The sequence below is a fragment of the Microcaecilia unicolor genome, chromosome 5 (assembly GCF_901765095.1).
Source record: "Microcaecilia unicolor chromosome 5, aMicUni1.1, whole genome shotgun sequence".
Lineage (NCBI taxonomy): Eukaryota > Metazoa > Chordata > Amphibia > Gymnophiona > Siphonopidae > Microcaecilia > Microcaecilia unicolor.
The window spans coordinates 157,194,213-157,217,591 of record NC_044035.1 but is presented as its reverse complement, the minus strand read 5'-3'; the positions used below and the strand labels follow the sequence as shown (position 1 = coordinate 157,217,591).

General features: G+C 43.1%; 1 protein-coding gene across 1 annotated transcript in view; it reads left to right on the top strand.

Moving 5' to 3' along the window:
* MCU (mitochondrial calcium uniporter) overlaps positions 1-23,379 on the top strand; it is a 279,546-nt gene that overhangs the window by 246,053 nt on the left and 10,114 nt on the right. Inside the window, exons 5-6 of the mRNA XM_030203483.1 lie at positions 5,885-6,045; positions 7,841-8,044. Coding sequence (XP_030059343.1) covers positions 5,885-6,045; positions 7,841-8,044 — 365 coding nt within the window. The remainder of the gene's footprint in view (positions 1-5,884; positions 6,046-7,840; positions 8,045-23,379) is intronic.

Genomic DNA, 23,379 nt, shown 5'->3' with positions numbered 1-23,379 from the left:
ATGTGCATGTGGCTTGCGTCATTAAAAAAAAAATCTGAAAAATCTTATTGCATCGTACATTCCTAGACCATACATAGTACCATCTGAACAGATTGGAGCAACGTATGTGCATACATGTGGTATCACAACCTTGACTCCTTTGTTTTGTCATTCCAAATATGTTTTGTTTTTTTTACATAACACTTATTTTTGTCTATTTATTTATTTTGCACACTTGATATACTGCCAAAGGCCTACACATAGGCAACTCAGCAGTTTACAAAGAAAAAAGAAAACAGAGAAAGTAGACAAGATACATGAGCAGATCTGAGAAACATTAAGCAACAGTGGAAAAACAAAGAAAAGATGAGTCTTCACAGCTTGTTTAAGGCTTGGAGTGAGGGCTAATTCCTAATGATTTCTATATAATAAGTAAATCTCAAATAATGAAAGAGCATGCTTATCACATTACAACTGCCTCCTGTGAAGAGAGCAGTCTCCTTGTGCCCTACTGCTCCTTTTCTCTCCCCCCATCCCCCCCCAACACGTCCTTCATGGTAGCCCAAAGTGTGTCTCATTCTTGACCTGCCATACACTAGTGAATTGCCATCACCTGGTAAACTCTCCTATACTCTGTTCTGCAAGGCTTCAAAACTGGGAGCCACTGGCTTCTTCCACCCACTGCCACATAGCATTGTGCTGCCACAACTAAAAGCCTCACCAGACCATATCTCTCCCCACCCCTGGTACATTCATATTAAATAAAAAAGCATTTATAATTACCAGGGAGGTGCACATCTGTTTCTTCTCAAATCCACTCATGCACCCTCCACAGTATGTACTAATGGTTGGACATTCCCAACAAATATGCATCATTGTACCCTTCCCTTCCAACACAGCCTGAAGCATGAAGGATACATGCCTCACATGAGTAAAGTACCAACAAATAAAGGATCTTATATCTATTTTCCAAGATTCTGGCACAGATTGAATCTTTGGTAGTTTTCAGGAAGATCCTCCAATGCCTCATCTTTCACTCATGTCTGTATACATCAATGACACCCCTCCCTGAGCCACATGTAACAAACTCGTAACTTGACTTGTGGCTGCTGGGATGCTGGAAGCAGTTCTGTTCCTTATTTAGCTCTTCATCAGCTTGCAGAGTGATTCAATTTATCACATACCTGAGACCAAACTTCTTGAAATTAATCAAATATATACTTCAATGTGAATGTCATCAAAGCTTGTATGTATTCTCACTTTAGAAAAACCACTCCCCAGTGTTAGGACACTGACACCCCCCCCCCCCCCTCATTTTTCCAGTTTCTAGTGAGAACTATCCAGGCTGCCAAAAACAATTGACCAATCAGCATAAAAAACTGCCTAAGTGTATATTCCTCTGTGATCATGCCCAAAAGAAAAATAAAATTACAGTTTAACAGTACATTTTCATCTGCGATTGACAAAGTTCCTCATGACAGATTCCCTTGAAAATTAGAGTCATGGGATAGGAGGCACTGTTCTGTTGTGGATTAGGAACTGGTTGGATAGAAAGCAGAGGGTAGGATTAAATGGCCATTTCTATCAATGGAGGAGTGTGAATAGTGGAGTGCCGCAGGAATCTGTACTGGGATGGGTGCTATTTAACATATTTCTAAATGATTTGGAAATCAGAACGACATGTGAGGTGATTAAATTTGCACATGACACACTATTCAAAGCTGTTAAAACATATGCAGACTGTGAAAAATAGCAGAATACCTTAGGAAATTAAAGACTGGGCATCCAAATGGCAGATGAAAATTAATTGGACAAATTCAAGATGATGCACATTGGGAAGAATAATCCAAATCACAGTTATTTGATGCTAGGGTCCACCTTGGGGGTCAGCACCCTAGAAAAAGATCTAGGTGTCATTGTAGACAATATGCTGAAATCATCTGCCCAGTGTGTGGCGGCCAAAAAGCAAACTGGATGCTAGGAATTATTAGGAAATTGATGGTAAATAAGACCAAGAATACTATGTCTCTGTATCGCTCCTTGAGTATTGCATTCAGTTCTGGTCGCCGTATCGCAAAAAAGATAATAGCGGAATTAGAAAAGGTTCAAAGAAGAGCGATCAAAATAATAAAGGGGATGGAACTCCTCTCATATGAGGACAGGCTAAAGAGGTTAGGGTTCTTCAGCTTGGAAAAAAGACAGCTGAGGGGAAATATGATTGAGGTCTATAAAATCCTGAATGGTGTAGAACAAGTAGAAGTGAATCAATTTTTTTTTTTTTTTTTTACTCCTTCAAAAAAGTACAAAGACTAGGACCCTCAATGAAGTTACATGGAAATACTTTTAAAACAAATAGGAGGAAATAAACTACTGCTACTATTTGGGTTTCTGCCAGGTACTTGTGACTTGAATTGGCCACTGTTGGAAACGGGATACTGAGCTAGATGGACCATTGGTCTGACTCAGCATTGCTATTCTTATGATGATATATGTTTACACTTAGTGGTTTACAATAAATTATCACCATGATAGGTGGTTTATCAAAACTCCAAACCTAAAATCTGATCTTTCAAATCTTCTGATGGATACCCTTCCAGTGACTGTGTATTTTAGGACGCTCCCACTACATGTGGAAAAAGTTGTCATTCCTTCCCTCCCCCCACCCCCAAGCCCAGGACTCATATGGCCCCTATTTTATACTGTATTGAGTGGTGTCATATATAATTTGCTCAACACGATATTACATTTGCTCTCTCTCAACATCTGTGGCACCACTTTTGAACTATCTTTCACTGTGCTTTACTGCCAGCCTGGTATCTGGGTAGCGACACTGAATATCCAGTTCCGTTTTAACCATGGTAACCGGAATTTTGCTTAAACACTGACCACCACAGTTAAATATCAGCATCTAAGTTTGTGTTAATTAACACTTGATTCATCCTTACAGATCACCCCTCCTAATTCCTTGGGCTGTACCCCTGTAAGCCATGCCTCCATTTTTTCTAAATTTACCTTCAAACTTTGAGAAGCCCTTAAATTTTTGATCTCCTGATCTCCTAAAACTGATGATAGCACTGGTCATACACTTTCTCCAAAAGTAAGCAGAATTTTACTAAAGTGAAGTTGCTTTCCAGTAATAAGTGTTTTGCTGAGGACAGTAGGATATCTGTTGTTATAAAACTCACTGGCCTCTCCTATTTTAAAGCTGTTTATGGGACTGACACGGGCCCTGTGTGATGATGCAGGAAGCCTTACACACACCACTCTAGAAAGCTCTTGAAACCTTGAATTCTGTATATTTTTCACTGACCTGGGCTCCAATGTATTTGACTAAGTGTCCTGCCATCTTCAGAATACTTGGCTGTCTCCTGACCTATGTAGGCTGTTGCTGTTGCCTCTAGCCCTGCTGTTTCTCCAGTTGGCCTGCATTGTGTGTCATATTTGTCTTGGTATAGTCAAGATGGACAAATCAACATCAGTGACAGTGAAATCAATGATTAAGTGGCATATAACAGATACAAAACCCAGTGGTGTTGACAGAACACTTCACCTACTGGTTTAAAACAACTTCTCTCCAAAGAAAAGCAGCAGCAGTAGTGGTGAAGTCCCTGACACAGGAGTGGAGGAGTAGCCCAATGGTTAGTGCAGTGGGCTTTGATCCTGGCAACCTGGGTTCAATTCCCTCTGCAGCTACTTGTGACCTTGGGCAAGTCACTTAACCCTCCTTTGCCCAAACTTAGATTGTGAACTCCCTAGGGACAGAGAAAAGTACCTGTATATAATGTGTACAGCACTGCTTACATCTAGTAGCACTCTAGAAATGATTAGTAGTAGTAGTAGTACAGCCCTTTGTAAGGGTGAAACATGGCCATGTCATGCTTTTTTAACTATTTATATATTTTATATGTGGTGAATAAATTTGAACATTGCCTGTATCTTTTTTTGAAGATCTATTCTTTTTCCCCCTTTATAGACCTCAGCCATCTCTTCTCGAAGCTGAAGAGCCCTAGCCTCTTTAGCCGCTGTTCATAGGAAAGTTGTCTCATCATCTTTATCATTTTTGTCACCTTTCTCTGTATCTTTTCTAATTCCGCTATATCTTTTTTGAGATGCAGTGACCAAATGTGCACACAATATTCGTGGTGTGGTTGCACCATGGAGTGATACAAAGGCATTATAATAATAAGTTTTGATCTCCATTTCTTTAATAATTCCTAACATTGATTTCTTAGCCACTGCTGCTCACTGAGCAGAGGGTTTCAACATATCAACGACTCCTAAATCCTTTTTCTGGGCGGTGACTCCTAATGTGGAGCCTTGCATCATGTGTGTTTAACTTAGGTTCCTATTCCCTGCATGTATCACTTTGCACTCACATTAAATCGTCTGCCAGGTGCCCTTGGCCTGGATTGGCCGCTGTCATGGACAAGATGCTGGGCTCGATGGACCCTTGGTCTTTTCCCAGTATGGCATTACTTATGTACGTACTTATGTACTTATGCCATTTGGATTCCCAATCTCCTAGTCCCATAAGGTCCTCTTGCAAGTTTTCACAATTTTCTTTTGATTTACCAACTTTGAATAACTGTGTGTCATCAGCAAATTTAATCACCTCACTTGTTCAGCTTCCAGATCATTTATAAATGTTAAAAAGCAGTAGCCAAGCAGATACCCCTGGGGAATCCCTTTATTTACCCTTCATTGAGAATATTGACCATTCAACCCTACTCTGTTTTCTATCTTTTAACCAGTTCTTAATACACAATAGGACACTGATTCCTATTCCATGACTTTCTAATTTCCTCAGGAGTCGTTGTCAAATGCCTTCTGAAAATCCAAATACATATCGACAAACTCACCTTTGTCTACATGTTTATTCACACCTTCAAAGAAATGTAGCAGATTGGTGATGTGCCATTATATGGTGTGTTTTTTTTTTATTAAAGATTTTTACTACAATTCCAAGAACAATCTTGGTACAGAAAAAAGGACTAATAAAGCAAATCTGTTACATTACAATTTGTCAAAAGGAAAAAAAAATTACTTATCCTATTCAGTCCACAATTTAGAGGGCAGAACAAGGCACAATACTCAGGATAATTTCTTTAACTAATCAAACATTAGAGACTTGAAGGGAGGTTCACATGGGAAAATCAAATAACAGACTATGGTGTAGATGACATTACCGTTTCTGAAATTGGAGATGGAGTTATTACTGACCTAGATTCCAAAAAAGAACTTAAATGTAATGGATCAAAGAAAACATATTTCACTGAATTTAACTTCACTATACATTTGCATGGAAAATTCAACCAAAAAAGGCCACCCAACTGTAGAACAGGGGGGGGCGAAGTTTAAGGAAACTTTGGCGCTTCTTCTGGTTTACACGAGATACATCAGGAAAAATTCTTATCTTATAATTCAAAAACGTTTCCTCCCTGTAACGAAAGAACTGTTTTAATATCCAGTCTCTATCCGGCTGTAGTACAAAAGTCACAATGTTGCTGGTTGTAAACCCAAATTATCATCTTCAATAGTTTGTATGAGGTTTAAAGTCTCAAAAACAACATCAGTCTCTTCAGAAATAGGTTGATCCGTCCTTTTCTTCTTATAAGGTTGTAAATAATATATTTTTGATACTGGTAGGTTTCCACTAAAAATGGCTTGCTGCTTTTCTTTCCACATCCTTCTGGTTCTTGTAATTGTGCTTGAGAGAGAGAACCAGAGCTGGAGTGCCAGGTGCCTAGGGTGAGGGTTTGACCTTGTTTTTGTGTGTGTATTGCTTGGAAATTCTGGGGCAGATGGCTGTGGGTTTCTCTGGGTGATGTGGAGTCTCAGATATGGCTGTAATCCTGGTCATAAAAGCATGTAGTCTAAAATAATAGTTGTCCCTTTTTACTTGAAGAGCTTCTGAGCCATGAAGATGCCACAAATTTAAATGACTTGAAGACACTAGTGCAGCAGCTCTATTGCACCCTTCGTGTTGACGAGCACCAGCTTAATAAGGAGAGAGAACTTATAGGGAGACTAGAGGACCTGAAACAGCAACTAGAACCTCTGGAAAAGGTAGGTGAAAAAAGTTATCTTGAGGGGGTCATAACAGTGAAAGCTTAGCTGTGAATGTTTGGCCAGGAGGAATAGCCTGGTGGTTAGAACAGCAGACTGTGAATCTGAAAGTTCAGAGTTCAGAATCTTGTGGCCTTGAGCAAGTCATTTAACCCTCCATTTCCTTGATTATAAAAGTAGATTGCAAGCCCTCTGGGGACAGGAAAGTACCTATTGTACCACTGGAAAGATGTGAGCTAAATACAGGAGTGAATTGGTTAATATAAAGCAGTCTCATTCTGGAAGCTGTGAAATATATCCCAGTGTCAAAGATAGTGAAAAAGGCCTGGGCTCTCAGTAGCCAAGTGTGAGCCCTGCCTTCAGTTCCCCAGCTCATGTTTCTTCCTTAGATATGTTAAAGGTTCAGCTCTTAAGACAGTGGTAGATGTACTATTTGGGGGAAGGGAGAGAGGGGAATGTGGCATAACACAATGTAGCAAGTCTGTGCTTTCTAAGGTGCAGGGGTTTGCAGCATAGGAGCCAACTTCTCAAAATGATGAGAGTGCTAAATCCAGTGGAAATTATCCCTCCCTGACACGGTTTGCTCAATATTGGGGGTGCTCAAGTACCCACAGAGCTGTCTCCTATGGTTTGCAGGCCAGCAGTATAGCAATTGATGCCAGCCCATGAGCCCTCCTGCCTTTAAGAGGGCAGACGTAGAGGACTTAATGCTGCTGCAGTTTTATATGGGTTGCAATTATGGTTCATGCAGCATGGAGTGGAAGTGTGGAGAAATAGCAGCCAGAGTTTGAAGCAGGAGAGGAGTGGCTGGAAAAAGGATCCTGAATTTTGGGCACAGTCTGCCCATGGACAGTTATATCTTGTAGTACTATATACTGCAAAAATTTAAGCCATTACCATTTTTATTTATATTTTTGAAAAAATACAAAACAAGAAAATGTGCTCGCTGAAGAAATTATTAACATGCCTTACCAGATAGAAGAATTAGCAATAAACCAATAACTGTGGCACAGTTGAAAGACCACAATGAATGGATGGAGAGCAGTAAATAAATTGGGATAAAGATACAGTAAAGAAAAATAAGGAATTTAAAGAAAAACACAGTAGACAAAATATTCATGGGGCAGCCCCCCCAGCCAATTCAGTAAGTCTTGTCCATCCTGCAAGTATCAAATTCATCATAAAACGTTAGCCATTCTGGTTTCTGATGGGGCTTTCACTTAAGCAAATGTGATTTTTTTTTAAGCTCCTTTGAGCAGGGACCGTCCTTCTTTGTGTATTTTGTACAACGCTGCGTAACCCTAGTAGCGCTCTAGAAATGTTAAGTAGTAGTAGTAGAGGCAAAACGTTGTGCACAATGGCTTCCTGATGAGTGTGGAAAGTACTGTAATGAGGAAGCCTCCCATTGTGTAACCCCTAGCTTTCTGAATATGCTGTTTTCTTATGTAGTAGTTGCATAAAAACAGCCCCCACCCCCAGTGATTTTACAGTATTAAAATTCAGCAGTGTTTAAAATTTTAGATATCTGCACTAGGTGAAACTGCTTGGCAGTACTGATTTTGATAGCTGCTTGCACAGCAGAATCCTGCTATGGTTTAGGGTAATGTTAAAAGAGCAGTAAAAAAAAATCTACAGATTTGTGGAAAGATTGTCTGGAAACATCATTGTGTTTAGCTGAAAGAACTTTTGTTCAGAGTTATTACAAGCAGAATCAGTCAAAGACTTTTTCAGACACCTCATAGATTTGCAATGATAATGAAACAAAATTGCATCTCTTTCTGTGTCCCCCATGCAGGTGCGGTTGGAGGTTAACAGAAAAGCAGAGAAACGCACAACCTGGGTGTTGTGGGGTGGATTGGCATACATGGCCACCCAGTTCGGCATCCTGGCCCGTCTCACATGGTGGGAGTACTCTTGGGATATCATGGAACCAGTCACTTACTTCATTACATATGGCAGTGCCATAGCAATGTATGCCTACTTTGTACTGACGCGCCAGGTATGATGCCGCAGTGGAGCACTGGGATTGGACAGTTAAGATGAGCAGCCTTTACACATGCTTGCACTCTCTTGGGAGCAAATTGTAGTGACTACAAGTACAAACCACAACTTGTGCTTGTTGAAGAATATAATTCAACTACTTCATATAGCAAGTAAATCTCTCTCAAGTATAAGAATTATTATATGGGAGGAAAAGACTTTAGATGCTCAGCATTCACTTATACTACTTGTATACGTGAATGCTGAGCATCTGAAGTCTTCCTGCCATGTAATAATTCTTATACTTGAGAGAGATTTACTTGCTATATGTAGTAGTGACTACAAGTAACAATTAAGACTAATGCAGTTGCTTTTACTATCCAGATCTTTTGAGGTTTTATTTGCTTCTTGGGAAGGATAGCCTTCAAAGATTAAAGGAAGGTAGCTGGATATCTGGTGGGTAATTTCAAATGGTTTCTGTTATTAAAAAAAAAATAGTAAGTGACAGGTTTTTTCCCCCTGTTCAAACTCCAGTTTCAGGACTGTTATAGGAAAGATTTACTCTCATTGTAGGCTGGCTTTTTCTTTCTCATTTCAACTTAAAGATCTGTACCACATTCTCTTGATTTTTAAACCTAAGTGAGGAGAACTGAGTGTGTAATGCTTTTTCTCTGAGGACAAGCAGGACAGAAATATCCTTACTCTTGGGTAATGTCATCCCAACAGAGCCCGGTGCAGATGCTGCCCAGCGCATTATTTTTAAGAGGCTTTTGGCAGTGGTCCCACTGCTTATGAGCAACTGCGGGACCCTCAGTCTTGTTGTTTCCATGGAGCAAGGAGGTTGCATCTTGATCTCCTCAACGTCTTTTTTTTTTTTTCTCATGTATTTGTGCTTTCCTGTGCGGGTATTGTTTTGTGTTTTATTATCTTCCCTTACAGTTTGTCCCATATTCCTTTTAGCATTTTCGGCTATTAAGTTTTCTTTATTTTTCGCAGCTCACAAGGCCCTCAGGCAGAAGCATTGAGCTCAGTTTGAAAGGAAGCCCCATTTTGGCTTCACCATCGAGTTTTGATTTAGACATGGCTATTTTGCCATGCCCCAGAAGACCCCCCAGTGGCTTCAAAAGATGTACCGTGCAATCATAAAATATCCAGCACTGACCCACACAGTTGGTGTGTGGAGTGCTTGGGGCCTGACCGTGATCCATCTAACCGTTCTTTGTTTTTAAAAATGCAGAAAAACACAGAGCTCATCAGGCCCACCATAGGGAAATTTTTGGAATCTTGAAATCTGGTCCATTGGCATCAGAAGAACCGACCCTGATGGCTGCCATGGCACCGTCCGACACCAAGTGCACTACATCAAGGTTGTCTCCACCTCCCTTGTCATTGGATGTTAGTAACAAGTCCCGGGACTGATCTGCATCAGACCTGACACCAAGAACACATGTGGATTCAATGTCGTCCTTTTCTGAATAGAGGGACCCCAGATAATCCAGCATTGGGTGAAGGCTAAGAAGCATCAATCCCCTGCTACACATGGTGCTGGGAGCTCTGGGATATTTGCATTAGTGCAGAAGACAGCTCCCCTTCTATTATTCTGGTGATGTCACCTGAGCCCCCATGCAGCTGGGACCCCGCTTCTGATACAGCACTGACGTCTCAACAGGCTGCCTCCACACTGACACCGGCCTCACCTTTACCCAGTACCTGTCCTCAGTAACCCATGAGGAAGACCTATACTACCTCTTGGAGGAGAGGTCATGTAGCTTACCTTCGGCTCACCTGAGCCCCTCTCCTGAACCTGTTTTGTCAAGGAAATGGTGGATGCCATTCCCTTTATGTTGGAATCAGAAGATGAAGCTAGGGCTGCGTTATTCCAAGTCCTGGAGTTTGATTTTCTGCCTAGAGATGCTGTGACATTTCCTCTGCTCAAAGTTCTCCAGGATGTGCGGATGAAGAACTGGGGAGACTCCTCTTTTTGTGCAAGTTGTAACAAAGAAGGTGGATTCTATGTATCAGATCCAGAAGGCTTCCACATTTGAGAAGGCCTAGTTGCCACATCACTACCTGGTGGTCGAATCCCCTCTCCAAAGGGCTGGGCGTTCCAGATCTCATGACTCAGCACCCCCAGACAGGGAGGCTTGAACCTTAGGTTTATCATGACTCTGCTAGTCCTTGGTTCGTAGTTTGCTATACTTTGAAGAAGATACTGTCCCACAGGAGCAAGCTGCTGAGCTTTGCCAGCTGGCCAAAAAGCGGGAGGAGTGTCAAATTATCTGTCCAGGGGCACACATGATACTTTCGATTTTTGCATCCAGACACTCACTATGAGAGTCTGGGCATCCCCACACCCAAAGCGAAGTGTCTCTGACCTAGAACCTGCAGTTCAGGAGAGGCTAGAGGATGTACCTTGCTGGGGAGATAACCTTTTCACGGTCAAGGTAGAAGAAGTTGCTGACCTTATCAAGAAACACCATCCAGTCCCTCTCCCAGCGGCTGCCTTCTGAGTATCTCCAGTACTCAGAGGTTTCCTGGTGGATCCCAAAGGAGTTACCACTCTCAATAAGTAGGTTTACTCCTGTCCATCCTCAGCAGCAACCCCTAAACACAATGCTCTTGGGCCTGCCTGCAATGTCCACAGAAGCCACAGCTTGTACCCCAGTCAAAAGCAGGAGTAAGCTTTTGACTGACTCCAGGAGAGCATAGCGGTCATCAAGGTATCCGTCCTGGACAGCCTGCCGGTATGGAGGTGGCTGAACTTTTGTCCAAGAAAGGTGGCCCCTTCTAATCTCCGACTGGTGGTTTCTCTAAATAATCCACCAGGGATATGCTCGTAACTGACAACTAAGACCTCCAAATTGTCCTCCATGGGTGTCATCTCTTAGTACCTGGCACAAGCAGGTACTTTCAGAGGAACACTGCCCTTCTCCAGGCTCATGTGGTTGAGCCTGTCCCACCAGGGCAGGAAGGGCAGGGATTCTATTCCATGTAGTTTCTCGTAACCAAGAAGATGAGGATTTCATCCCATCCTAGACCTAAGGGCCCTAAACAAATATGTGATCAAAAGTTCAGGATGGTTCCCCTGGGCATCCTTCTCCCCATGATTCAGGAATACAATTGGCTATTCCAGTGGTTCCCAAACCTGGTTCTGGAGGCACCCTAGTTAGTCAGGTTTTCAGGATATCCACAATGAATATTCATGAGAGGTTTGCATGCAGTGGAGGCAGTGCATGCAAATCTCTCATGAATATTCATTGTGGACATCCTGAAAACCTGACTGGCTGGGGTGCCTCCTGGAGTCGGACTAGGTTTGGGAACCACTGAGCTATGCTGTCTGGACTTGAAGGATGCATATACTTTCTGGTTACCGGAAATAACTCAGTTTCCTAGTAGGGAAATACTACTACCCAGTACTATGTCCTGCTATTTGACTTCACGTCCGTGTCCAGGGTCTTTACAAAATGTCTTGGCAGTAGTCGCAGCGTCACTATGCAGGCCGGGTATACATGTGTTTCCCTACCTAGATGATTGGCTAGTCAAGCATCAATGCAGAAAACTATTTGGGTGTTGGAGCTGCTAGGAGTTTGTAATCAACTATCCAAAATCCATCTCCAACCTGTTCAGCAATTGGAGTACATAGGAGCCATGCTAGACGCAGTGCATGCTCAAGCCTTTCTTCCGCAAAATCAAGTGACTGCTCTCATGGCAATCACTGACCAGGTTTGCAGCTGCTAGCAGGTAACAATTCAGCAAATGTTGAGATTACTAGGTCACATGGTCTCGGTCTCCACTGTGTATGTTACACCTTTAAATTTAAAATAAATGTCCAATTTATTCACCACTAAAATCATCTAACTATATAAATGACAAGTGACCGACTCACCCACAAATGTGCAGTAGAGACTTCCTTCTCTGGCCCGCCCTCGCGTCAAGACGTGATGACAGAGGGCGGAACAGAAGGAAACGGACTATGCCGCTGGAGCCTGGGGACGAAACAATATCGCTGGCGCACCAACCTCCACCCCCCCCCCCCCCATCCCCGCTCCCGCCCCCCCTCCATATCAGGCCTCCTGCACTGACATGAGAGCACCTCTCACCTCTGTGTGGAAGCGCTGCAGACAGCACCAGAGTGATCTGCTGTTGCCTGCAACGCTTTTACATGGAGGTGAGAGGTGTTCTCAAGTCAGTGCAGGGGGCCCGTCACGGAGGGGGGAGGGAGCGGTGGCGAGGAGAGGAGGGTTGCTGGTCATGGGGCGAGAGCAGGGCAGAGAGCAAGTTTGGTGGATGGGGGGGGGGGAGGCCAAGGGAAAGAGGAGGGTTGCTGGATATGGGGGGAGGGCAGGGGAGAGTGGAGGGTCGGTGGACGAGGTGAGGCCAGGGGAGAGAGGAAGGCTGCTGGACATGGGGGGGAGGGCAGGGGAGAGAGCAGGGTTGCTGGACATGGGGAGAGGGCAGGGGAGAGAGGAGGTTGCTGGACATGGGGGAGGGGAGGGCAGGGGAGAGAGGAGGTTTGCTGGACATGGATGGATGGAGGTGAGAATTATTACATTTTGCAAAACAGAAATCTCGCCCGTTTTAACAAAGAGCTGCACCAGGGGCTTGAGATTGAAGTGTTAATAAGCACATAAAAGCTTATTAGTATAAGTTATGATTTATCATTTTTATTCAAAACCAGTATCCTGTACATATATCACTATACAACTTTATCACTTGCATTCACAATAACAATTCTTCATTATTACAGGTAATGTGAGTTTGCTGAAATTTACAGAAACAAATTGTTTTCGTTTTTTATTATAATCCCTCCCTTCCCAACAACCCCCCCCAACCTTCCCCCCAATAATCCCCTCCCTCTCCCTCCCTTCCCTCTCTCCTATGTGAACAAAACTTAATACTAGAAGTTCAACAGTCTACTTCTCGCAACCGGGGTCATTGTATTTAATAGCGGGCTCCATATATTCTGGAACCGCAACCCTGTCCTGGAGCTAAAGTCAACCACTCCCGTCCTCTCCATCCGCATCATCAAAATCATTCGTGTCCGCCACTGAGAGTATGACGGGTATTGACTGGTCACCCATTCAGACAAAATCACCTGCATGGCAGTCACAGTAGCCCTGTATACAAAGGCTGTGAATCCTTTTGGTATTGGGTGAATAAACACTGGGTGTCCCAGCAACAATCCCGAATTGCATGTCCATCTGGTTCGCCAGATAGTAGAGACATATTGTGTAAGCTGTTTCCAAAATTTAGCTATGCCTCTACATGTCCAAAGCATATGCCCCAAGGTAGCTCCAGCCTCCTTGCATTTAGGACACTCCCCCCACGGGGAGACCCCCATATGGAAAGCCCTCCTGGGGGGGATATAAAGTCTGAGTGCCACTTTATATTGAGTCTCCCAATGCGACATCATGATGGTACGTCTCTTCATAGTCAAAATGTAAGCTTTAAATTGCGCTACTGTAAGGTCCAACTGAATATCCTCTTTCCACTGAGTTAACAGCTTTACAAAATCAGGTTCCGGAACAGTATCTCTGATATGTCTATGATGAAATTTTAGTGGAACCCGTTGCTGCGCTGCTAGAGAAAATGCCGAAGCCAGCTCTTCTTGAACATCTTCAGCTAAATCCTCCCAGGGCAAAGACTGTATGTAGTGTTTTAGCTGTCCATAATGAAACTCATCTGAGGGGAGCAGATCAAATTCTTCCCGGAGCTCTTGGAACGGCTTTATCCTTCCTTCAAGGGTAACTGCATGTAATAGGTATACCATCCCTTTACGCTTCCATCTGTGAAAAGCTGGGTATAAAGTTCCAGGTGGAAAGGCGGGATTCCCGCAAATCGGCAGAAATGGGGTAGTTTTTGATGAAAATTTGTGCAATTTACAAACCCATTGCCACACCGCTTTCGCCGACCTCACTATTCCTGTCCGCTGTAGTATATACGGCAGGGAAGGCCCTGCCGTATGTAAGAAGGCACTGAAGTGCGTCTCTGGATATAGTTGTAACTCTATACGAGTATCCGAGTAATCCTGGGTTCCACGAAACCAGTCATTTACATGACGCATTCCACTTGCCACCGTCATATACTTAATGTTCAGCAAGCCCAGGCCTCCATACTCCACCGGGACAGTTAATGTTGTGTAAGACAGTCGTGGCTTTTTCTTTCTCCAAAGGAAAGTTTGCACCAGTTTTATCAACTTCTGTTCATCCACCTTTTTTAGGAATAGTGGGAGTGATTGGAATGTGTATAACCACCTGGGGACTATCACCATGTTAAATAGTGCAATTCTTCCCATGAGTGAGAGTGGTAGGTTCCCCCAGACCTCCAACTGTTTGGTAGTGTCCTGCAACAATCTCTGCACATTCTGCCCATAAAGTTTTGTTAGATCCCTGGTAATTGTGACTCCCAAATATTTCAAAGAGTTCTGTGTCCACTGTAATGGGAAAGTCCCTAGCCAATTTATCTGCTCTTCTGGCAACACCGGCAAGGCCATAGATTTATGTAGATTTAAACAAAAACCTGAGTGATTCCCATACTGTTCAATTTGCTGCAACAATCTTGGTAAGGTCCGTGGGGGCTCTCGTAGAATTACTAACAAATCATCTGCATAAGCTAATATTCTGATATCCTGCCCTGCTAACTTAACCCCTTGAAGATCTGGAGCCAAAGAGACCATACGCAGTAAGGGTTCCAGGGTCATGATAAACAACAAAGGGGATAGGGGACAACCTTGTCTAGTACCACGCTGTATTGTAAACTCTGGTTCCCGGACACCATTAATGAACACTCCCGCTTTGGGTTGACAATAGAGCGTTTGGACTGCGTACATGAACCAGCCTTCTATACCCATGGCCGCCAGTGTCTGGAACATGAACGTCCACCCCACCTGGTCGAACGCCTTTTCAGCGTCTAAACTTAATACCAGGGTGGGCGCCCCCTGTTGTTGACTGATCGCCATGGCCATCAAAGTTTTCCTAATATTATGTACGGACTGACGGCCTTTCACAAACCCCACCTGCTCGGGGCCTATCAATGATGGTAGATATTCCGCCAACCTCACAGCCATCAGTTTTGCCAAAATTTTTGTATCAACGTTTAACAGCGAAATTGGTCGATAGGATTCGACATTGTCTAATGGCTTCCCTGGCTTGGGTATCAAAGTTATGAGCGCTGAATTTGCATACTGTGGAAATTCCCTTTTTTCTATTACCTCCCGATAGTATTCCAGTAGAGATGCTAGGGCCTTCCCTGATAGTATTTTATAGTACTCTCCTGAAAATCCATCTGGCCCTGGAGCTGACCAGAGCTTCAATGTTTTAATCACAGCTTGTACTTCTATCAATGTCAAAGGTTTATTCAAGTTCCCCAGCTGTTCCCCTGTTATTTTTGGGAGCTTTGCCTGTGCTATATATTGTTGTATCTCTCGTTCCGAGGGAGCTTGTCTTAATTTATATAGGGCTGAGAAATAATCTGTGAATGCTTGCCCAATCTTTCGACGGTCCGTAATTAAGTTCCCTTTTTTATCTTTCAATGCTGCCACTGTCCTCGGGGCTCCTGAATTTTTTATTAAGCGCCCTAACATTCTGCCTGCCCGATTGCCATGTTTTTGTAATTTGTATTTGTAAAAAAGGGCCGATCTCAATTCCCCTTCATGTAATAGACTATTAAGGGCCACCTGTGTAGCCTTCAAATTTTCCAAATTAGCTATTGTGGGGTGGTGAAGGTGAATTCTCTTAGCCCTCTGCAACTGGCGCTCTAAGTTCAATATGCCCACAGCCCTCTTCTTGTTCTTAGCACTGCAATAAGCTATAATGGTTCCCCGGATGACCGCCTTAGAGGCCATCCAGAACAACTCGGGCTGATGGGTGGCATGCCATTTATTATGTTCTATATATTGGTCCCAGTTCCGCTGCACATGTGACCGCAACCGTGTATCATGATATAAGCCCGCCGGATATCTCCACCCTCTCTGTCCAGTTGTATCTGTGGTAACTTTAATATCTATCCATATCATAGCATGATCTGCCACTTCTTCTGGGCCTATATGTGCTGTGTCTACTAGGTGAAATATGTTGCGGGCTAGTAATATATAGTCTATCCTGGCAAACGTGCCATGCGCCCTTGACCTGTGCGTGTAATCTTTCTCTCCTGGGTGATAAATCCTCCACGGATCTACCAGATCAAGGGTCTTGGAGAATGCCTGAAATTCTCTAGCCCGCACTCCTCTATACTGAGAATCCTTTGTGCTAGAACAATCCTGCCGGGGATCCAGGACTGCATTGAAATCCCCAACCACTATCAACTCTCCACCATGACTTTGCAGGCACTTCCCTGCTAGGTTGGTGAGGAAGGATGCATCATGATTATTAGGCCCATATAAAACCAAAAGCAACAAAATTCTCCCCGCTAACCAAACCTTCAACATTATATGGTCCCCCCGAGCCCCCCTTTCCAATACTGTCGCTTTATATGGGAGCCCCTTTCTAAATAGCACCGCCACCCCCCCCCCTACGACTCTGTGTTGACGCTGCAAATACTTCTCCGACCCAATGCTTTTGTAGTTTAGAATGTTCCAGATCAGTTAACCGCGTCTCTTGTAAGCACGCAATATCCGCTCTGTGTCTCTTAAGTGCAGAGAGTATCTTAGATCTTTTAATTGGGAACTAATCCCACCCACGTTCCATGATATTAGTCTAGTGGTCATCTTTTAAACCACCCCATTTCCAGTGTCCTGCTACGCCCCAGGTTTTACAGGTCTCCTCAGCTCCAAGACCCCACTCTCTAGAACAAACTCTAAAAGTACCTCCCAATTCCATTATACACTTCTCCCGGTTCCCATGTAATAAGTTTCGCTTCTCTTTAACGTCTAGTACTTGTCTTTGTAATATTAACCTTTCTCCCTGAGTCCCCTCATTCCCCCCCCAACCGTTCTAACCCTATAGCCAGATTCCCAGGCCTAGCCCCGGAATTAGCAAGAAAGCACCTAGCGTGTCGAGAGCCCCCAACTCCTATATATGACACATGTTTATAACTATAATTACTGCAACATTTAGTATCTGGTCTCCTTTATATTACCAACATCTTTAGACTCCGTCCAGCATGCCTTGATCTCGGAGGCTTGTTTTTGCTTCTTCCAATGATTTAAAAGTCTGCCATTGTCCTTGGACTTGCACTTTCAGGGAGGCTGGGTACTGCAGAACAAATCGAACTTGTTTTTGGGCCAGCGATGAGCATATAGGGTGGAATTTACGCCGTCTCTCCTGCACTCCAGTTGAGTAATCCTGAAAAATCAGGATTTGCCGTCCTTCATGTTTTAGTTCACCTCTACGTATCTTAAATCCTTGTAGGACTTCCATTTTATGACGATAATTGAGCAACCGCGCAACCACCACTCTTGGTCGCTCTTGATTTTCTCTGATTCGGCCAATTCGATGTGCCCTTTCAATAACCAACTGCCCAAATGAGTCTGTCAAGGCCAATTCCTTAGATAACCATCCCGTGAGCCAGTCCACCAGGTTCTTGTCAGGTATTTTCTCGGAAAGGCCCACTATCCGCACATTGTTCCTGCGGGAGCGATTTTCTAGATCTTCCAGCTTATCCATGTGCTCTTGAAGCTGCCGTTTTACCTCCCGCAAATCTGTGCTGTAGCCTTGCGAATCGTCCTCCAAGGCGGACACCCTGGTCTCTGCATCCTCCATTCGGGTTTCCAAACCTTCCATTTTCGTATTGAAAGCGTCCAATTTTAAATCTAAAGCGTCCCATTTTGGCTGCCAAGCATTTGCAACTGCAAGCGTTAACTGTTCAAGTTGCGACGCTGTAAAATTTTGTTGCGCCGGAAGCGGGTCCTCCGCCATTTTCGGGTCTGGCGCTGACATTTTACTTTTCTCCTTATCTTTTTTCCCCGTTCGTAGCGCCATTCCGGGTGGAGACTGTTTAAGATATTTGTCCATTAAGGTACGCCAGCTTTAAATTTCCCTGTTTAATCTCTCGTGTTGCAATATTCAAGCGGTTTCTGGAGCGAGGGCCCAAGAGCTAAAGCAGCACACGTCCACTCAGCTCATCACGTCACGTGCTCCTCATTAGTATAAGTTATAAAATAAACATAAATATCAAATATAAACGGACCATATATAAAGACACATATACTTGTAAACCATCCATATATGTTCACATATATGCCACCAAGCATGAAATGAAAAATAAAATAACAGATAAATACCCCAGTGGTATAGTCAGGAAATTTCACCTACTGGTTTAAACAGCTGAAACCAAAAACATATATACAAAATTCATACTTCAAATTTTTTAAAGAGGTTTTTTTTTTTTTTTTAAATTTAGAGTTAGTTATTTTTGGATAAGTTTAATGCTTTTTTGGATCAGTGCAGCACTTAGGCTGGCTCATGTTGACTGGTAGACCAGTGTGGTCTCTTTTGAAGTGTGAATTTTTTATATATGTTTTTGGTTTCAGCTGCTTAAAGCAGTAGATTAAATTTTCTGTCTATACCACTGTTATATGCCACTTAATCTTAATATGGAATGCTCTAAAGGCTTTCAGAGATCAGATGATGATCCAAATTATCCTAATTCAAAGGGACAATCAGGTTGCAGTGTAATATGTCATCAAGCAGGGAGTACGGGATCCTACCAGGAAGCTGTTGTTATGTAGCAATGGGCCCTCAAGTATAGCATGGTGCTCAAAGCCACATACTTGGCAGGGAAGACAGCTATCGAGGGTAGGCTGAGCAGGATCATGCAACCACATGAGTGGTCTCTCAATGTGAGAGTAGCCTATGAGATCTTCCGAGTGTGGGGCACCCCATCTGTAAAATTTTGTCACTTATCACAACAACAAAGCCCCTATGTACAGTTCCAGACTCAGATCACACGACAGACTAGCATTGGATACCTTCCTCTTGCTTTGGGGGGAGGGGCTCCTGTATCCCCCTATCCCTTTAATAGGGAAGACTTTGTTGAAAGTCAAGCAAGATCATCATTTTAATCACATGCTACTGGCAGAGGCAGATCTGGTTCCTTCTACTTCTGGAGTTGTCCTCTGAAGAACCGTGGAAGTTGGACTGTTTTCTGACCCTAGCCCTCACAGCTTGGATGCTGAGAGCATATAATTTCTGTCCTTGAATCACCAGAATCTTGCTGACTTCCAGGAAAGATTCTACTAGGAGGTGTTCCATTTTCAAGTGGAGGAGGTTTGCCGTCTGGTGTGAGGGTAAGGCCATAGATCTACTTGTCCTACACAAAAACTGCTTGAATACCTCCTACACCTTTCGGAGGCTGGTTTAAAGATCAACTTCATAAGGGTTTATCTTTCTGGAATCAGTGCTCAACACTACCGTGTAGCGGGCAAGCCTATCTGTATACAGCTTTTAGTTTTTTGGTTCGTGAGAGGTTTGATGTTGGCAGAGCCCCCTTTTAAACCTCCCACTGTCATGAGATCTCTGTCATCCCTTACTCAACTGATGAGAGCTCCTTTTGAGCCTCTTGATTCCTGTCATCTGAAGTACCTGACCTGGAAGGTCTTGTTTTTGGAGGCAGTCACTTCAGTTCACAGGGTCAGTAAGCACCAAACCTAGCAGCTTATTCACCTTACATGTGATTTTTTTCATAAGAGGATATTTTTCCGCATACATCCTAAGTTTCTTCCTGTGGTGGTGTTGGCGTTCCATCTTAACCATCTTAACCAGTCAGTCATTCTGCCAACATTCTTCCCTAAACCGCATGCCCACCCTGGCAAAAGTGCACTGGACACCTTGTACTTCAAGCCTTAAGTCTTCTATCTGGAGTGGACTAAAGCCCATAGACAGTCCACCCAGCTTTAGAACATAAGAATAGCCATACTGGGTCAGACCAATGGTCCATTTAGCCGAGTATCCAGTTTCCAACCATGACAAATATTGTTTTTTTATTACTAGTTTTTTTACCACTTCCCCAAATTAGTACTCACCAACCACCCACAATTTAGAGAGATAAAAGACTAGGAAGACCACGCGTATGAGAAAAGCAATTATTTACCAAGAGAAAGCTACAATTACAAATGATAGTTTCTCATGTGGAGAGCAGGGGACACAAACATGTGGTCTGCCACTGCCTCTCCAACGTAATGCTCTTGTACAGCTGTTTTTATACCTTTTGTGTTCCGCAATGCTTCACATTACTTCAGCATTTATCTTCCTGAGAGATCATTCTGTTCTCTGTTCCCACCATATATTTTCCTTTAAGTTGCTAAATCACATTCTTCTGTCCATCCAAAATTGCACCTTTCCCACGCCAGATTGCCCATAAGGGTATAAATTCCTGAGTTTACACAGGCTCATGTTCTTTAATAAATTAAAGGCTTTCTCAATCTCTGATAAATTCCATAGTCACACTATCTTGTCAGCCTCTGCCCTTTTTGACCTGTGCTGGGGTGCTGACCTGTGCTTATAATTCTACAATATGGGTCACAAGTTCCTGGCAGAAACCCAAATAGTAGGAACATTCCATACTACCAATCTCAGGTCAAGCAGTGGCTTCTCCATGTCAAGCAGACTGTGGAATTTCCTCCAGGAATTTGTCCAAACCTTTTTTTTAAACCCAGATACCGGTCTGGAGGGTCTAGAGGAAAGAAAATTAGCAGGTAAGACCTAATTTCACCTTATCACATCCTCCAGTAACAAGTTTCAGAGCTTAACTATTAGTTGAGTGAAAAATATTTCCTCATTTTTCTTTTAAAAGTATTTCCATGCAACTTCATTGAGTGTTCCCTAATCCTTGTACTTTTTGAAAGAGTAAAAAATCAATTCACTTTTACTCGTTCTACACCACTAAGGATTTTGTACATCTCAATCTCCCGTCAGCCGTCTCTTTTCCAAGCTGAAGAGCCCTAACCTCTTTAGCCTTTCATTATATGAGAGGAGTTCTGTCTTCTTTATCATTTTGGTCGCTTTTCTTTGAACCTTTTCTAATTCCACTATATCTTAAAGATACAGCGACCAGAATTGAGTGCAATACTCAAGGTGAGGTCGTACCATGGAGCAATACAGAGGCATCATAGTATTCTTTTACAGAACATATACATAAGCATAGATTAATGAGACAAAGCCAGCATTGATTTAGTCAAGGGAAATCTTGCCTCACCAATGTACTACACTTCTTTGAAGGGATGAATAAGCATGTGGATAAAGGTGAGCCGGTCAATATTGTGGATTAAGAACTGGTTAAAAGATAGAAAACAGTAGGGTTAAATAGTCAGTATTCTCAATGGAGAAGGGTAGATAGTGGGGTTCCCCAGGGGTCTGTGCTGGGACAACTGCTTTTGAACATATTTATAAATGATCTAGAGATGGGAGTAACTAGTGAGGTAACTAAATTTGCTGACGACACAAAGTTATTCAAAGTTGATAAATCGCAAGAGGTTTGTGAAAAATTACAAGAGGACCCAAACCATAACTACGTGATGCAAGGTTGCACATTAGGAGTTGCCGCCCAGGAAAAGGATCTAGGTGTTAGCGCTGATACGTTGAAACCCTCTGCTCAGTATGCAGCGGCTGCTAAGAAAGCAAATAGAATGTTAGGAATTAGAAAAGGAATGGAAAACAAAACTGAGAATGTTATAGTTCTGTTCTACCGCTCCATGGTGTGATCACATCTTGACTACTGTGTGCAGTTCTGGTCACCACATCTCAAAAAGATATAGCGGAATTAGAAATGGTACAGAGAAGGGTGACAAAAATGATAAAGGGGATGACTTCCCTATGAGGAAAGGCTAAAGCGGCTAGGGCTCTTCAGCTTGGAGGGGAGGTCTGAAAATACTAGAACTAGTAGTAAATTTGAAAGAAATCGAAGAAAATATTTCTTCACTCAATGAGTAATTAAACTTTGGAATTCGTTGCCAGAGAATGTGCTAAAAGCAGTTAGCTTAGCAGGGTTTTAAGAAGGTTTGTATAATTTCTTAAAAGAAAAGCCCATAAGCCATTTTTAAGATGGACTTGGGAAACTCCACTGCATATTCTGGGATAAGAAGCATGAAATCTGTTTTAGTGTTCTAGGATCTTGCCAGGTACTTGTGAACTGGATTGGCCACTGTTGGAAACAGGATACTGGGCTTGGTGGACCTCCGGTCTTTTCCGGTGTGGCAATGCTTATGTTATTAATAATTCCTAGCATCCTGTTTGCTTTTTTGGCTGCTGCCACCACATACTGGGCAGAAGATTTCAGCGTATGGTAAAATGATACCTAGATCTTGTTCTTGGGTGCTTGACTCCCAAGGTGGCTTCTAACATCAGGAAACTGATTCAGATTATTGTTCCCAATGTGCTGCATCATTTTGCATTTGTTCACATTAAACTTTGCATTTGTTCACATTAAATTTCATCTGCCATTTGGATGCCCAGTTTTACAATATCCTAACCTTCCTGCAGCTTTACATAGTCCGCATTTGTCTTAACAACTTTAAATTTGCAGATGATAAAACTATTCAATCACCTCACTTGTCTTTCCAATTTCTAGATTTATAAATGTTAAATAGTCCCAGTACAGAACCCTGCGGCACTCCACTATTCATCCTCCTCCACTGAGAAAATGGCCTTTAATCCTACTCTCTGTTTTATGTGTCTCCTTCTCTTATGCTGAGGCTAGGCCGACAGTTGAGGGCCATGGCCACATCAGTAGCCCATTTGAGGTCAGCCTCCATTGAGGAGATACGCAAGTCTGCAAAGTGGTCTTCAGTCCACACTTTCACATCTCATTATTGCCTCAAGCAAAATATCAGACGCAACAGTAGGTTTCAGACCTTCCTGCAGAGTTTGATGTCTAAAATCTAACTCCACCCTCCTAGGCCCCTTTTTATTCTGTTCCAGGCTGCATCTCCACGCCCAGTTTGTATATAGTTTAAGGCTAATTGGATTCAAGTTAGTCATGCCGTTGGGAGAGACACTATTGTCCTAGTGGTGGTTTCGGTGAGCCTGGTAGCTAGTGTAAGGATGCATCTGTCTTGTGTCCATGGAGAAAGCGAAGTTACCTATAGCAGGTGTTCCAGGACAGCAGGACAAGTATCCTTACACCCTCCCCCCACCTCCCCTTGTAGCTGTGTCTCGCTCGTGCATATCAATTGGGAAAGCACTCAGGCATGCACGGTGGGGCTGCTGTCAACAGCCTCTTAAAGATATAGTGCATCAGGACCCATCAGGATGATTTCATCCTAGTGTAAGGATATCTGTCCTGCTGTCCTCAGAACACCTGCTACAGGTAAATAACTTTGCTGTCTAGTAAGGGACCTATTAGATAGGGATGAGATCTCTAGTCATTTTGTATGTTTGAGAGCTATCTTTCATGCACAGTGTTACTTATTTTGATAAGCTA